This window comes from Pieris brassicae, chromosome 11, assembly GCF_905147105.1.
Source record: "Pieris brassicae chromosome 11, ilPieBrab1.1, whole genome shotgun sequence".
NCBI lineage: Eukaryota > Metazoa > Arthropoda > Insecta > Lepidoptera > Pieridae > Pieris > Pieris brassicae.
The window spans coordinates 14,016,735-14,032,445 of NC_059675.1; the positions used below are offsets into that span (position 1 = coordinate 14,016,735).

The following is a 15,711-nucleotide window of genomic DNA, read 5'->3' on the forward strand; positions in this document are numbered from 1 at the left end:
AATGATGAACCATCACGACTCTTCAATAGTAATAAGAAGAGAGTCAGAATAGCTAAAAGTTCTTTACGTGTTTTTTTAATGTAATGGGAGGCCAACTTACAGAAGGCTCACGTGATGTTAAGTGATACTGCACGCCGCCCATGGGCACTCACATTGCCAGACGGCTCACAAGAAAAAGAGAGATGAAGCTATATGAAGTGTGGTGGCTCTATATAATAGCTCACCGCACCAGGCCAACCTGTGTTGAGAGGGTATTTTCAGCTGCTGGGTACATAGCGACTGACAAAAGATTCCACTTCTCAGACAGCACTCTCGATAGGTTTGCTTCCAAAATCACTTCTAAATATCTAAATGTATAGTGATTTTTTTTATCCTAGCATATGTAGACGTGGTTACTTCTATCTTCTTCGTAGTGGCAGTGCCACCACGAAGTGTTTTAGTTTTACAATCGAGATCTCGAAAATGTCGAGATCTCACGAGATTGTAATTCTTAATCCCACGAGATCTCGAATTAACGATATCGAGTCGAGATTGTATTCCCTACTTAGTCTTTTTATATTGTTGATGCTTATTTTGTTTAAACTTCAAATTTAAGCAAATTTGTATTGTGTAATTGTTGTAAACAATTAGAAGCTTCATTGTAATCGTTCGAACATTGGAAATGGCATGTTTATTTGATTGAAACAGTGTAATCACTACAGGCAATTGTTAACTAATTTTATGCCCTTAGAATAACAACGATATTATAGAAATTTAGCTCTAATTGTAATGAGATAAGTATTAAAATAGCATGGCCCAATAACTATTATGGAATACGTTTTCACCGCATTCGTTGTGAAATGAAAACTGTGATTGATGATCTAATCGTTACCAATGCCAATACGATTCACAGCAGTTGAATTCAATGTGTATGTATGGGCCAATCTACACGATTTATTGTATAAATGGCAACTGGAAATGTTGTTATTGAATTTGTCAAAAACATGAAGCACTTCATCACTGTATCGTATTATCCATTTTCTAAAAAGTATCGAACATATATAGTTAGATAGCTGTGCTCTAAGATAAACACAATAAAACGGAGTGCATACAAATTATTGTAAACTAATGTCTTCGTAAACATCACATATGCTGTGTGTGACATTAATCATGCCGATAAGTCTGTGAAATTCCAATAGAGAATGGTGCGTTTATACATTTTTAAAAGAGTATATATGTATGACCTACATCAAGTCACAGGTATTGAAGGGAGAAAGGTATCAAAACATTTTTTAAGTCTCAACCAGCTGCCCACTGAAGTATTTCCGAACCAATTTGACTTACGAAAAGAGCGTACCAATTCTTGAAAGGACGGCATGGCACTTGCGAGCCTTCTGGCAATGACCATGGGCGGCGGTATCACTTAACATCAGATGAGCCTCCTATTACATAAAAATAATCGTAAGCATAAACTCATATATATTTAAATATATTTGGAATGACAATTCAGTTTTATTAAGAAGCAATTATTATTACCTCTTGTCTTATAAAAATAAGTGATACAGATACAGAAAACTGGTGGAAACGTTTTCTTACTTTTTGAAAATTGTTTTTTACTATGTCGAGTTAAATTTCTTACCTCCGCGTACTTCGCATACCAACACGAGAGCTGAACCTTCCTCCAGCGGTCCTACAATTCCGGAGACGTCGGCACCTGACTTATCGTAAAGTAACATCTGATGTGGTGGCACTGAACAGAATAATAATTATAGAAAATTTACAGAAATAATAATATAACATAAAATAAGATAGTGATTCAGTTTCGCATAAGAAGTCATATGTAACTTTGTGAGCAGCGTTTGACTAGTGGCTTGAGGTCGAACCCAGGCTAATGGTATTTTCTTTCTATTTGCATATTTAACACTCGCCCGTACGGTGAAGGATGACATCTTGAAGTTGAGGCATTTCGCCATACAGCCAAAATGTCGACGGCTAGTGTCAGGCACATAGGTTGATCTCTTACTTGCATATCAGAAAAATTACTACGAAACAGATACGAACAAATTAATCGTCTTTCTTTTTATCTTTTGGTGAATCAAAAACATATATATCGTTGTGCATACACATAAACACGCTTCGTAAATTACATTTATCAATCGTGGATTTTGATTACATAATGAATAATTATTTAACTTTACTCGTACACACGGTAGATAATATGATCTTAAAGTATTATAAATACTAGCAATTTCTTACTTGACTTAAGAAATAATGATAGCTCAATTTTCTTTTAATATTATACTACTCAAACCCTTATCGTAAATATCATTCTTATTTGAGAAAATTAATAAAAGCTCTGAAATAAATTTCACTGTAAAATTAGATTTCCAACATTATAACACACCTGATTACCGACTTTATAAAGGGCTTTCCTTTACTAACAAAAGAATTCTTGCAAATTACCTCGCAGCGGGAGCTTAATGGGTTTCAATGGAGTTGCATATATGAAAAGTAGGCTTTAAATTCTTTGTTCTCAAAAAGAAATTTACTTCCCCGTCTCCTTTTCTCTGGGCTCCGTCTTGAATGGGCCAATTCTTTTCAAAGATCTACCTCAGTTAACTCGCCGTTTTTCAGTTCTCATCTATTTATATTTTGAAATATTCATGCGAAATTAAATTAGTTCCGAGAAAGTTCTTTTATTTTAATAAATTGAAGTGAATGCTTCTAATATTCATTTGAGATGAAGTACGCTTATCTTGGGATAAATATTTAGTTCATTTCATATAGGTTCTTCAAATATCCTATGATAAAAGGAGTGTTAAATTGCTTAAGTAATATTTGACTATATTTTATAGAAGTTAAACAATTTATAGTTACGCAAACATCTACCTCGTGTTATGTCACGATAGACTTTAAAGTTATTTTGCTTTTTATTAATAATTAAGTTTCCTCATAGATTCGTTAATGTATTTCATTTTTAAATTTTCATGTTAACTTAATATTTAATTGCAAAAACTTTTTTACAGCTATTTTGAAACTTTCCTACCTAACCTGACAAATTGGGTCATGATAACGAAATTACTTTTAAAAAAGATAGGCTTTCGAGATAAGCGAAATAAAGCAGTTTTATCAATTGAGATCTAATTTCCTTTCAAATTCGACTTGTCTCTCACAGATTTGTTTCACGTCATCGTTTGGGATTGCTCCTATCAACGTAGTCTGTAACCTACGGATCCCAGATGACAGATTGTAATTAAAACATCTCTTGTCACAGAGTATATTATACCGAAGGTTTATATTGTTACTTCGTAAATATTAAATTTACTTTTTATCTATATCAGCGTATCGATTAAAATAATATGTCATGATTAGTTAGTAAAAATGAATTTTAAGCAAAGTCATCATTAGCGTGCGTAATTATAAATAAGTAGCGATCAGTCCTGGCTTCGCACAGCTGAATATTTATTTTAAAAAGGCACACTAATTAAACACATACAAACGCTTACAGAAAACACATGACATACAAAAACAATATACATGTATGTGCGTCAATGACACGTGTGCACAACATTTAAAGGGAAACATTACAATAATATAGAGAAAAGATATTATGCAATAAAAATAAAAGGCAAAAAACTAGATTAAGATATACAAATATTTAAATTAATATATTTCTACTTTGCAATTGTTATTATTGGTGACGGATCAACAGTGGTTGCACATTCTTACGCCTGAAGGCATGGAGACGGTCATAAAATGTACGTAAAAAAGGACTGTTGTGTTTATAAAACTGTAGAACAACACTATGCTCGGTTGTCAATAGTTTCCTGAGCGTACGCGATATAGGTATTTTTATTAGTATGTCCTATAGTTAAACTTCTACTAAAATAATAATTTACGATTCTAATAGTGAAATATGTTTGAAATGAGTCAAGTTATTGGATGGAGCCTATTGAATGGAAACTGACACCATCAAATTATTTATTATTATATATTCTGATTCAGACTGTTATAAATATTTTGTACCTAAACGTCAGGTTCTGATTATAAATATTTGAAATAATAATATATGCTTGTGAAACCAAAATTGTATAATATATCATATTGGTAAAATATTGTGCCCATGCTTTGTCAGTCCCAACTTCAATGATGAGTTATGACATCTGGGCTACATATATTCAAATAATTATATTAAAATTGTATTTCTTGCATCTGCTGTAGTTATTGAAGGTAATGTACTATGACTACATAATAGCCATTTTATATGTATATGGGTTTAATCAATTTTAAATTAGATAAGATGTAAAATTACCTATAACAGTGAGCCGTATTTGGAAGTTTCTAGTAGGGGAATTCTTAAAGTCAACTCTGCATCTGTAGACGCCTTCATCGTCCAATTGCACAGAGCTAAGTGTCAAAGAAGCAGGGCGTGACACGGTCGCGAAGTAGGCTCGAGGACCGAAGGCTCCAGGGTCTGACCACTGTAGTGCTTTATTGAAGGATCTTCCACGTACGTCGAAACTGTTAAAAGTAGTAATAAGATCAATAATACTATTTTAGTACGATTTTAATTGACCCTACGCAGCTACGATTTCGTAGCCGTTTCGCTACGAAATGTCTGTGTTTTTCTTAATACAAACTATCCGTCTGGGTGCTACGCTACGTCATTCAAATTAATTAATCATTTTTGTTGATTGATTTTATCTGAGTTGATTTTAGAATTTATCATTAAATAATTTGTCAGTAGACGCAAAAAATTAATTAAAATTTATACCATATCATAATTTAAAATATAAAGACATTTTTATTTATTAAGTATTTGGACTGTTTCATAAAAAAATATGTCAAATAAAATTGTGTTATATATACGAATAAACGTGTTCAGTTCTCTCTTAATTTATTTTGGGACAGAGAAAAATACCTATCAAATGCTAAGATAAAGGAGGCGATGAAGATTTCCAATTTCCGGACAGTACGTTTTCTCAATTTTCTAACCTTAACCTAATTTATATAGGCAGTGGGCGATTTACAGGATTCAGGGATAGTAATAATAATTTCGTTTTAAAGGTATACAATATTTTGTGGAATACAATTTTATTGATAATAAATCTCCTGAGGTCATAAAATCTACTTCCAATTAGTTGATGTTATAGATGACGTTCAATTGTCTTTTGTTTCCTGAAGTTGTTTGTCATTTATAGAAATTTTTATGGCCCTTATGTCACACACCAACTCAAGAGAAAAACACATATTTTAATTATACTTGCTGTATTAATGATAATGTTGCAATCAATTAATTATTGAAACAAAGATAGTATCAGTATCGCAATCGATTAAGATTTTCATCAAATTTACACTAATAACAAATTCCGTACTTTCCAAAACACGTAAGTAATTCAGGTATACATTCTCACAATTATGTCTAAGCTGAGCCAAAAGTCAATACAGAATCAGGTATTTTGTGGCGGAGAGCATCTTCTCCTACGTTCCATGCTCTTATAATCCGGTAATAAACATATGTTTAGAAATATTTTTTATTGACGCAAGTGGTGCGCGGCAAAAATTAACTTAAGAAACGCTCAGTTGTCAAGGTGATACGGATGGTATTTTGTATTTTGCCTTGACGTCTGATGATGAAACTCATCTGCTGGTATTAGTCTAAAACAAACTAAAACTGACTAAATTATATTTTGCTTACAGTTATAGCTCTCATCCATACAATGTCGATATAAAAATATATCAATCAAAAGCTTGTATCCTCTTAATTACTTAAATAATTAGTGACAGAACAATAAAAAAGCTCGTTAAGAACGTCGTTGACATATTGGCCTCGTTAATATCCAACGATGTTTTTAAACAAAGAGTTATTTATAAGAATGTATTTTGAGATATCACGATATTTTTTCTACAATTGTGTTGTCTATTGTAATCGTTAATTGTATTGTCGATACAGAAAGTTTAACGGATAATTGGTAAACGTCTTTCACAACGTGATTACGACAACTATAATTATTCTAAATCCTTCATGTTGTCCCTGTATAAAAGCTTCACTATTTTCGATGATAAACTCTTACAGGCAATAGCTGCGGAGCTCTGGAAAAATCACATTGAGAGCCTATGGCTCTGGGCAATGCAATAGAATTAACTGTCAAAATTACACAAAAATTTTATGTTGGCATTATTCCTCTTCTTATTATCATATCTATGTATGAGGTTGTCTCACTATAAACATTTATGGTCATTGAGTTTGGCCTATATATTTGATTGCATAGGTGTCATAGTACCGATTACGACATTGGGCGCAGTTAGTAAAAAATAAATATGTATTTGGGTAGGGCCGTGGTGGAAAATATAAGTTGTAGCTTTTAATACGTATATGTAATTTTTCCTTTCCGCTATGTAATTTTAACATACTTTTTCTATTCAACAATAGCATATAGTTTAATTACGCTAGTAAAATGAGACATATATATGTAAAGAAATAATTGTATCTCTTAGATTAGATTCATTCGATTATTCATTATCAATTATATGTTAACTGATGTTTCATTTATTACATTTGGTATTCTGTGGAAAATTTTGGCCTGACATTTAAATTTGAAGATTTTTTCGTTAGAACATTTTGAATTAATTAGGATAAAAGTGATTGCTTTCAGGTAAAAAAACAAACTCTAAATGTTATATCTTTTTATACATATTTCAGCAACATTTTTGAGTTTCAATCATCATTAAAATCGATTATTGGTTAGGTTTTGTATTTTTTTTTTTGTTTAATGTTTGTTTTGTTTAATATTTGTACGATTTCGACGAGTATGTCTGCATTTAATTGCTTGTCATATTAAAAAAAATATTTTGTGGTTATTTTATCAATGTATCAGTGTGCCGAGTGTTGGCAAGCTTTTATCAATTAAATAAAAATATATATTATGTCAGATTTAAATTACGCCCATCCACAATTCCCCACAGAATTTGAATTTCACAGGACAATGGATAATAGATCTCCTAAGAGCTTTCTGGAGCTAATTTTCTGTTTACGATTGAGTAAGCTGCTCGCTCTACTAAAGGACGCCTAATAAAGGAAGGAAGTCCGCACGACGACGGTAATTTACAAGCATTGTAAAACATCTTGAGTGTGTTTCCTTGTTATTTTCTTAATGCTAATTGGATCGACTCTGTTCGGCTTCCTTTCATCCACTTAGGTGTTTCAAAGGTTCATTAGCCGATAATATTATTAATTACGCATCCATTCATTTGTATTTTATTTCCGAGATGTAAAATTTTGCTGAAAATTGTATGGAAAAGTTGTGTTCAATATGTTTTTTTGCGATGATAATTGAATGGGATATTTTTACCTAAACACAGTAATGTTATTATTTCTCATCATTCAGAGGTGTATTATTGTAAGAAATTGTTATTATGAAGTGCAAGTCGAGAAACCCCGGGGTCTTGGTGTACATTCGCGGTAACACAATAATTGTTTGATATTAATAGGTACAGTATACTAATAATAGATAGCCATATAAGACAAATAATACCTATATATTGGTTTTCCGCCACTCTTTCTAAACCACAAAACCATATATACTCGGTCTTCTGTAGCATCCGGTGTGACGTCACAGGGTAAAGATGCTGTGCGACCCAAAACAGCATCCACATCCACTGTAGACACTAAAACAAGAAAATAAAATTAATAATAATAATTTTGGGTCTAAAACTATAATAACTAAGATACGTATATATGTACCTAACTATTTAGGTTGATAAACCAATAGACGTTAATTTTTTTCCTGTACTATGCCCATAATTCACACTCGTACGGTAAAGGAAAACATTTTGAAGCAGCCGGTATATATCTTAGACTAGAAAATCAACGACGTGCACAAATCCATCCAATTAATACCAAATAAGGAAGTTGTGTGAATGTTTAATGATTTTTAAATTAAAATGCCTTAATAAGAAAATTAGTTCAATCCATTTTGGGTTTAGGGGCGATGCCACTGAGACGAATTCATTTGCATAAAAAATTAATTCAACGCAGCGTTGGTGTAAAATTATTATGTCAGAAAAGTCTTATATTTTAAGACACTTTTATAACGTTTATTATAAAATCAAAAAGGAAAAAAGCGGAATCCCTTGTGTTATACATTTATTCATTATGAAAGCAATTTAATTAAACGCAGAAGACAGGTGACGAAAAAAGGGTTTTATAATATTTTATAACCTTAGCGAGTTATTTTATGTGTTCCATTAAGAGGAGAAGAGTATTTCTTAAAAATTATTAAAAGTATTATTTTTGCATAAACTTGATAACGTAATATGTTATAAGCTAAAATTTTCCATACTTTAAGTCAATACCTTAAACAACAATACCTTTCATAGAAACTAAAGCAATCAAATTGCAGTCAACTCCTACTCTTTCGTCTCTTTCTGTCAAATTGTATTTACGCTATAATTGTAAAAGATAAATAAAGGAAAATTTATAACAAAATCCTGACGTGACGACTTTGATTCAACTTGTGTTTCAAATCACATACAGTAATAAAAAAGGTGTTTTTAGACATAAAAAGGTTTTCATAAAAACCTAACTATATAACACAACACAGTCACTGACTAAATAATAACATTTAAAGAAATAATGATTTATAAAAGTTTTGTTTATCTTCATTTAACGTAAACGTGTCCCAAGCACGCCAGTAACACTCCCAAAATGGCGGTGGACCATCTCAAATCTATACGCAAATTTCTTACCCTCAACTAAATGTAAGAAAATATTCCGAACTATATCAAATAACACGACCCTCATTTTTTCATACGACAATTTTTGACGAATTGAATCTATTGAAATTTTGATATACAATTCTTAATACGTATAATTTAGCAAATGCAGCCCGATACATAAGTTGCTATTTTAAGAAAATTAAATTTCAGCATTCACCAATTAAATCCTATATTTGTGATACTAAACAAATACATTTTTATACACGGATTTCACATTTTAACGTTGAAACCTTAAAATTTTGTTTTTAATTTCATTAATATTTTCTACTGGTATTGCCATCTTTTTGACTATTTATGTAATAGATGTGAAAATGTTTAAATAACTGTATAACAGCCACCAACTGAACTAATTAGATGATTTTAAACTTAATTATATTAACTACATGTGTATTTCTAAAAATGAGGTCACTTCCGTGTGTAATTATAATTAGTGTAATAGAGGACAATGTTAAAGTACTGCATCGTATGTTTTGCAAGATGTTATTATTTATGCTTTTGGGAATTTTTTAATATTTCGAGATTTTTATCAAATAATAATAATAATTAGAACAGTATTATTATATAATAAAATGATATATCAAGTTAAAGTCTTTGTTTCTACAATTTTTGTACAGCCAGCATGGTATCGGAGACCTTTTAGATGTAGAATCGATTGTTTATTTTTTTTAAGGTTATAGGAGGCAAACGGTGAGGACCCTCACCTGATGTTAAGTAATACTGTCGCCCATAGACACTCACATCGCCAGAAGGCTCGCAAGTGCGTTGCCGGGCTTTCAAGAATTGGTACGCTCTTTTATTGAAGGACACTATGTCGAATTGGACTTCAGTGGGCAGCTGGTTCCACATAGTAGTGGTGCGTGGCAAAAACTGCCTTGAAAAACGCTCAGTTGTGGAATGACGGACATGGAGGTGATACAGATGGTATTTTATATTTTGCCTTGATGTTCGATAATGAAACTCAGCTGCAGATTAGACCAAACAACTCTTCTGAATACTCCCCGTGGTAAATGCGGTAAAAGATGCAGAGAGACCCAACATCTCTACGCAACGCCAAGGGATCAAGACGCACGGAAAGTTATTGGTCGTCGACGATTCGAATCGCTCTTCCTTGAATACGGTCATGTGGAAGGAGCTGGTACTGTGGAGCTCCCGTCCAGAGGTGAGAACAGTATTCCATTTGGGGCATAATTTGCGCTTTATAGAGTTGCAAGCGGTGGCCCGTAGTGAAATACCGTCTCGCCTCGCTGAGCACACCAAGCGTTTTGGAGGCTAATTTAGCCTTCCCTTCCAAATGACCGCGAAACTGAACGTCATTCGATGTGTCAACGCCCAGTATTCCGATGTTACTCAATGTGTTGTGTTGTCAATGCAGATATTATTTTACAATCAATTTTAACTGCTCCTAATTGAGAAGTAGAATGACAATTTTTCAATTTGGTCGAAAGATATGTTAGGGTTCATTTTTCATGCAATAACTATTAATAATCATCGAGTACGGCCGTCTTGAATCCGAACCCCAGATTATATCTGTTACTTTCATGATTTTATTTAAGAGATATGGTATAATGAGTTGACTATTGACATTGATATGTTCGCCACGTGTGTCGTGACAGCAAGGAGAGCTTTGACACAAAATTATTTCGATGGTGATGGATGATCCAATGTCAACTAATTCAATTTTCTTTTTTGTTCTACAACCAAAATAATTGGTATGTTTTCCTGCTAATTTGAAAAAAAAAGAATCTATATGTGAAGATTTTTAATTGGCCCACATTGTTATATATATATACATCTATTTCTGTATTGTGCTGTTAATCTTCTTAATAAATAAAAGATAAGTGACCGGTCTGTGTCTCCTTCATGACGATTGCTGAGTCTAACGAAATCTGCCTTTATCGCAAGCATGTTATAGAAATAACAATCCTTTCATTGTGCACTAACCTTAACCACAATGCCTCGGTCTTTGAGGTGCTTTAAATATCATGTAACGAATGAATGCAATGTAACAGTCGGTGAGAGTGCCTACGTCTGGCTATACTCTCGGGGCGTAACTCTGAAGATTTATGAAATCGACACGCTTATGAAACTAATAGAGGCCTTAGTGAGCAAAAAGTACAGACTTGGCTAATACATGTAATAAAATGATATTTAAATGTCCATTGTTGAATCCTAATTCTCAATTACCAACCTGTTGTGTTCCTATGGATTAATGACAAGCAATTACACAAATAACTATTGTAATGGATAATAAAGCTTTCTCGAATATCCTGAAATTGAATAACTATACTATTATAATTGCATCATTACCAATGTAGAAATTAGCAGAAATCTTATTAAAGAAACTAGCCTGTATCTACCAAGGGATCCAACAAATGTTGCATCAAAGTAATTGTATTGGCATGGTTATCAAACTATTTAATCACCTTCCTAGAAGTTATAGATCACTGCTGTATAATGCTTTTAAGTGGAACGTGACTAAATTTATAAAGGCGTGAGTATATAGACCATAAGTAATGACAGCAATTATAAATAACTTAACTGTTCCTATTATTATTATGACAATGTGATAATTAATATGAAATTTACATGCCTATTTGTATATGGTTCTTTTAATACAGTTGCTAAAAAAGTGGCGTATTGCATTGACGTATATCTTTCGTTATAATTTATGCAACTATTTCTAAAAAGAAGCTACTAATTTGTTTTAATATCAGATTTAATGATTTGATTCAATGGTTTCAGTTTCATTCAGTTAGGTTAGGTTTCATTTCATTTCATCTCATTAAAGTTCATTTTCATTTCATATCAATTAAAAAATTCTACTGAAGACTTATGTATGTACGGGCATACTGCTGTATGGGCTTAGTTTCCTTTGCCTACCCAGAATGGGTGAAGAAGAAAAAAACTGCTTATATTCTTTTACGGTTGGCGCCAGTTTCCAAAAGCGTTCTTTGCGAGTTTAGTTGTTTGTTGCACAAAATGTTTCGAAGAACACTTTACCGTCAAAAAGTCGCTACATATCTACATACGACGAATTTATTGCGTGGAGAGAAGAGAAAAGCTAATAGTTTTATTAAATTGCTTTATTTTGTTCACAACTGTATTAAACATTGTTGTTCAGTACATGTGCGGAACCGTCATTGCGACTTGTTCCGACTGCCAACCCTCACCTTCGGCTGCACCTCGGCTCTGGTAGTCATTTGTTGTAACTCATTGCAATGACAGGCTTTCCGCACTCGTAATGAAATATTCTATACTTTATGAATAATCATATTATAGTATATTGAATTGAATTTTTGTTTGATAACTTATGAGCATTAAGAAAAACACTTTTTGAACGGATTAAAGCTATGTATTATTATTAAAAACTTATAATTATTTACATAATTCTATTTTTCGACGTTTCGCGAGCTTTTCAGCCCGGTCACGGTGCGTGGTCACCGGACCACACACGCACGTGAATAATACATAGATTTAATCCGTTCAAAAAGTGTTTTTTCTTAATGTGTAAAAGCTATTTTAACAAAAGACAAAACTTATGAGAGAATAAAAAAACGTTTTTTTATAAAATATTGAATTTTTGTTTGATAACTTATTAACTTAAGCTATGTATTATTATTAAAAAAACTTATAATTATTTACATAATTCTAAATTTTTATTTTTTTCCGACGTTTCGCGTGCTTTTCAGCCCGGTCACGGTGCGTGGTCACCGGACCACGCACGCACGTGAATAATACATAGCTTTAATCCGTTCAAAAAGTGTTTTTTCGTAATGTGTAAAAGCTATTTTAACAAAAGACAAAACTTATGAGCATACAAAGAACAAAAGTGGCGAAAAAGAAGGTTATGATTGTTTAGCAAAATTCCATGCAGAAGAATCTGAACTGGGTGCAGAAGCAACAATAATTGAACTGTTATGTTTGCTGTCTCATTTCCAAAATAGACGGTAGAATCAAATGCATTGCTATATACGATAATGTTGCAATTCCGTTGGATAGGGTATAACTAAAAATTCAATTTCCATTGAATTTTGCAATTGTATCCAGAATATCGCAGCATTGGGACATCATTGCACTCAGACACTCAAATATTCAATTTGTGTACGAAAATGCCGCCTGGATAACGACGCAATTGTATTTTGGTTTATTTTGTTTTCCAAAGCTTAAAGGTTCTTGGTAATAGTAATTACATTAACATTTTCCTTTCCTTACTATTTAAGTTTTGTTAAAAAAATTCATTGTAATTGGTAAAAAAGACAAACGTTAAATAAAATTCTCGACTCAATCAATATCTATAATACTGTATAGTAATGAATTAAATTAAAATATAGTCATTTTAATATAATTTCTCAGAGTAAACAATTTGATATTGTCCATTGCGATCAGATATCAATTTGATATTTGTTAAAACAAGTTTTTCGATTACAGTTTCTATATTTTATATTATTTGGGGCGTCAAACGTCAACTTTATAATACAGATACGATATGTAGATTGATTCTGTTTGCTTCTTATAGTATGAATGTATTATTGTACATCATTAAAGAAACGTAAAAACTCTCTCCCTCCATGAATAAACTACTCATTTATTAGCCACCGAAAACATTGCTAAAACAAGCCAAACGCAAAGCTGGCATTATGGTGGTGTCTCGAGCGAAAAGCTAGTTATTACGTTGCTATAAAAACTCATACAGTGAGGTAAGTTGCCGCATCGAACAGGTCGGTTTAAACGAGTTCGATCACGCGATCCATTTGATTCACGTCCGAAAAACTTAGTGTATAATAGACTGAGAGACTGAGAGATTTATTATTATTATTTATTTATTACTAAACTAATAAAAGATAGACATTTGAAATCACAAAATAGACTGGACCTACTGGAAAAAGATGTATAGGACCACAAAAGAAAAGATGGATAGATGATGTTATAGAACTAGCGGGGGAAAACTGTATGAAATTTTCTCAAGAGAAAAAGAAGACATGGGAAAATTTGGAGGAGGATTTTACCCCATTTGGCCATACATAAACTAGACCACAAAAAACACTATAAGACCACAACTAATACCAATATTAAGGAATTTAAACTAACCAATTGTTGTATGAATTGATTAATAAAGCTTTAATAATAATAATAATCTTACAGCTAACAAAGATATTATAGAACAAACACTTAGGCAATATACAAAGCAGAAACAGATGATTAAGATAAACAATATATATGAAACAGAAAACATAAGTAGGTACATTAATAGACAAAAGGATAAAACAAATAAAAGAAAGCTGAAATGTAACATTAATGAAACAAACAGCTACTCTTTCTTCTTCTTTGTATATCTGACGTTGTCGGTTCGAACCCCACATTATACGCCCGTAAATACGGTGATGGAAAACTTCGGCAGGAAGTCAGCATGCATTAGACCAAAAAAGTCTTCTACGTGGTATTTTGTTTTGTTGACATAGCTTTTACACATAAAGAAAATACTTTTTAAACTATGATTGAAGCTATGTATTATTATTATAAACTTATAATCACGCGAAACGTCGGAAATTATTTAAATTTAAAATTATGTAAATAATTATAAGTTTATAATAATAATACATAGCTTCAATCCGTTTAAAAAGTGTTTTCTTAAGTCTTCTACGTGTTTTAGGCGTAAAAGACTTATAACAAACTTGCCTATAAATTCAACACACAACATAAACAAAAATCTGGGGCCAAGATCTGAAAAGATAAAAAGTTTGGAGTATACGTGTCTTTAGTTAATTGTATACACAAAAAATAAATTATTTATTCATATTACTAGTTTCTTGTATACTTATCAACATGATCTTAAGCGCTTTCTTCAATTTACTTCAAGATACTACTTAGAGCAATATTTATCCCGACACCATTATACTATTGTTGAAACGCACTTGCGATACCTACGACGCTTTGTCTGAAAGGTCAACAGGAAAACTCATTTTATTGTTTGCTTCAGATGTAGGATTCAATGGTATTGTCCTTGCTTCTCTATAAATACAGTATTTGTACTATGGTAAAATCAATACGGCAAATATTATCACAACAACAACTGGTTGGTTGGTGAGTTGCAACTCATAAACGTAAAATAATAGAACCAGTGGCGCTATAACCTTTTAGGTCTAGAAATTTTTGTATCTTTTTCGTATTATTTGTATAAGGCAAGTAGGTGATCAACCTGATGTGCCCGATTCATACCGTCGACTTTTCGACTGAGACTTGTCGGTTTCCTTACGAAGTTTTCCTTCACCGTAACAACGAGTGCTAAATAAGCACAAAGACAAAGTCATTTAGTGCACAGCCTGGGATCCAACCTACGACCTCAGGAATAAAAGTCGCTCGCTGAATCACTAGGACGACATTGTTTAGAAAAAAATGGAATATTAACATTAAAACATCAACAAATATATCAAACTTTGTTTTACGAATTGATTACAAGCTTGCCTGTGTTATCACAATTAAAATTCAAAATACACCCGGCAAACATTAGTTATTATTTGTTTGTAATCAATTATTAAAAATTATTTAGAAAACGTTTGTTTAGAGACGGGGTGAAAACATTACAGACCTACCTGTGTAGATGTATATTATCCTATTATTTATTTCACATCATTGTTCTACTTTAACAGTTACTACTAATTCGATAGAACGTCAAAATAATACTGTAGGAATAATAATCCTACATAATTTTTTTTCTTCGTAAAACTTAATTCAATATACCCAATTAACAATCACAAGTAGCATGTCTATAGCAAGGACTCATCAGCACCAATCTAATGAAAATTATGAAAAAGATACAGGTGTAGATATTTTCGAATTTTAATAAGAAATATAAAAAGTCAATTTATCAAAGCGCTAAATAAATTATAACTCTGCAGGCTCAACCCCTGCAGACTTAAGGACCTCCAGTAGAACATTTTTTTGCAGATAACCCCA

At 32.1% G+C, this 15,711-nt stretch overlaps 1 protein-coding gene across 1 annotated transcript in view; it reads right to left on the reverse strand.

Moving 5' to 3' along the window:
* LOC123716405 (neural cell adhesion molecule 1-like) overlaps nt 1–15,711 on the reverse strand; it is a 104,907-nt gene that overhangs the window by 18,300 nt on the left and 70,896 nt on the right. The window contains exons 3-5 of the mRNA XM_045672134.1: nt 7,515–7,647; nt 4,292–4,500; nt 1,619–1,729 (exon numbers count right to left, since the gene is read on the reverse strand). Coding sequence (XP_045528090.1) covers nt 1,619–1,729; nt 4,292–4,500; nt 7,515–7,647 — 453 coding nt within the window. The remainder of the gene's footprint in view (nt 1–1,618; nt 1,730–4,291; nt 4,501–7,514; nt 7,648–15,711) is intronic.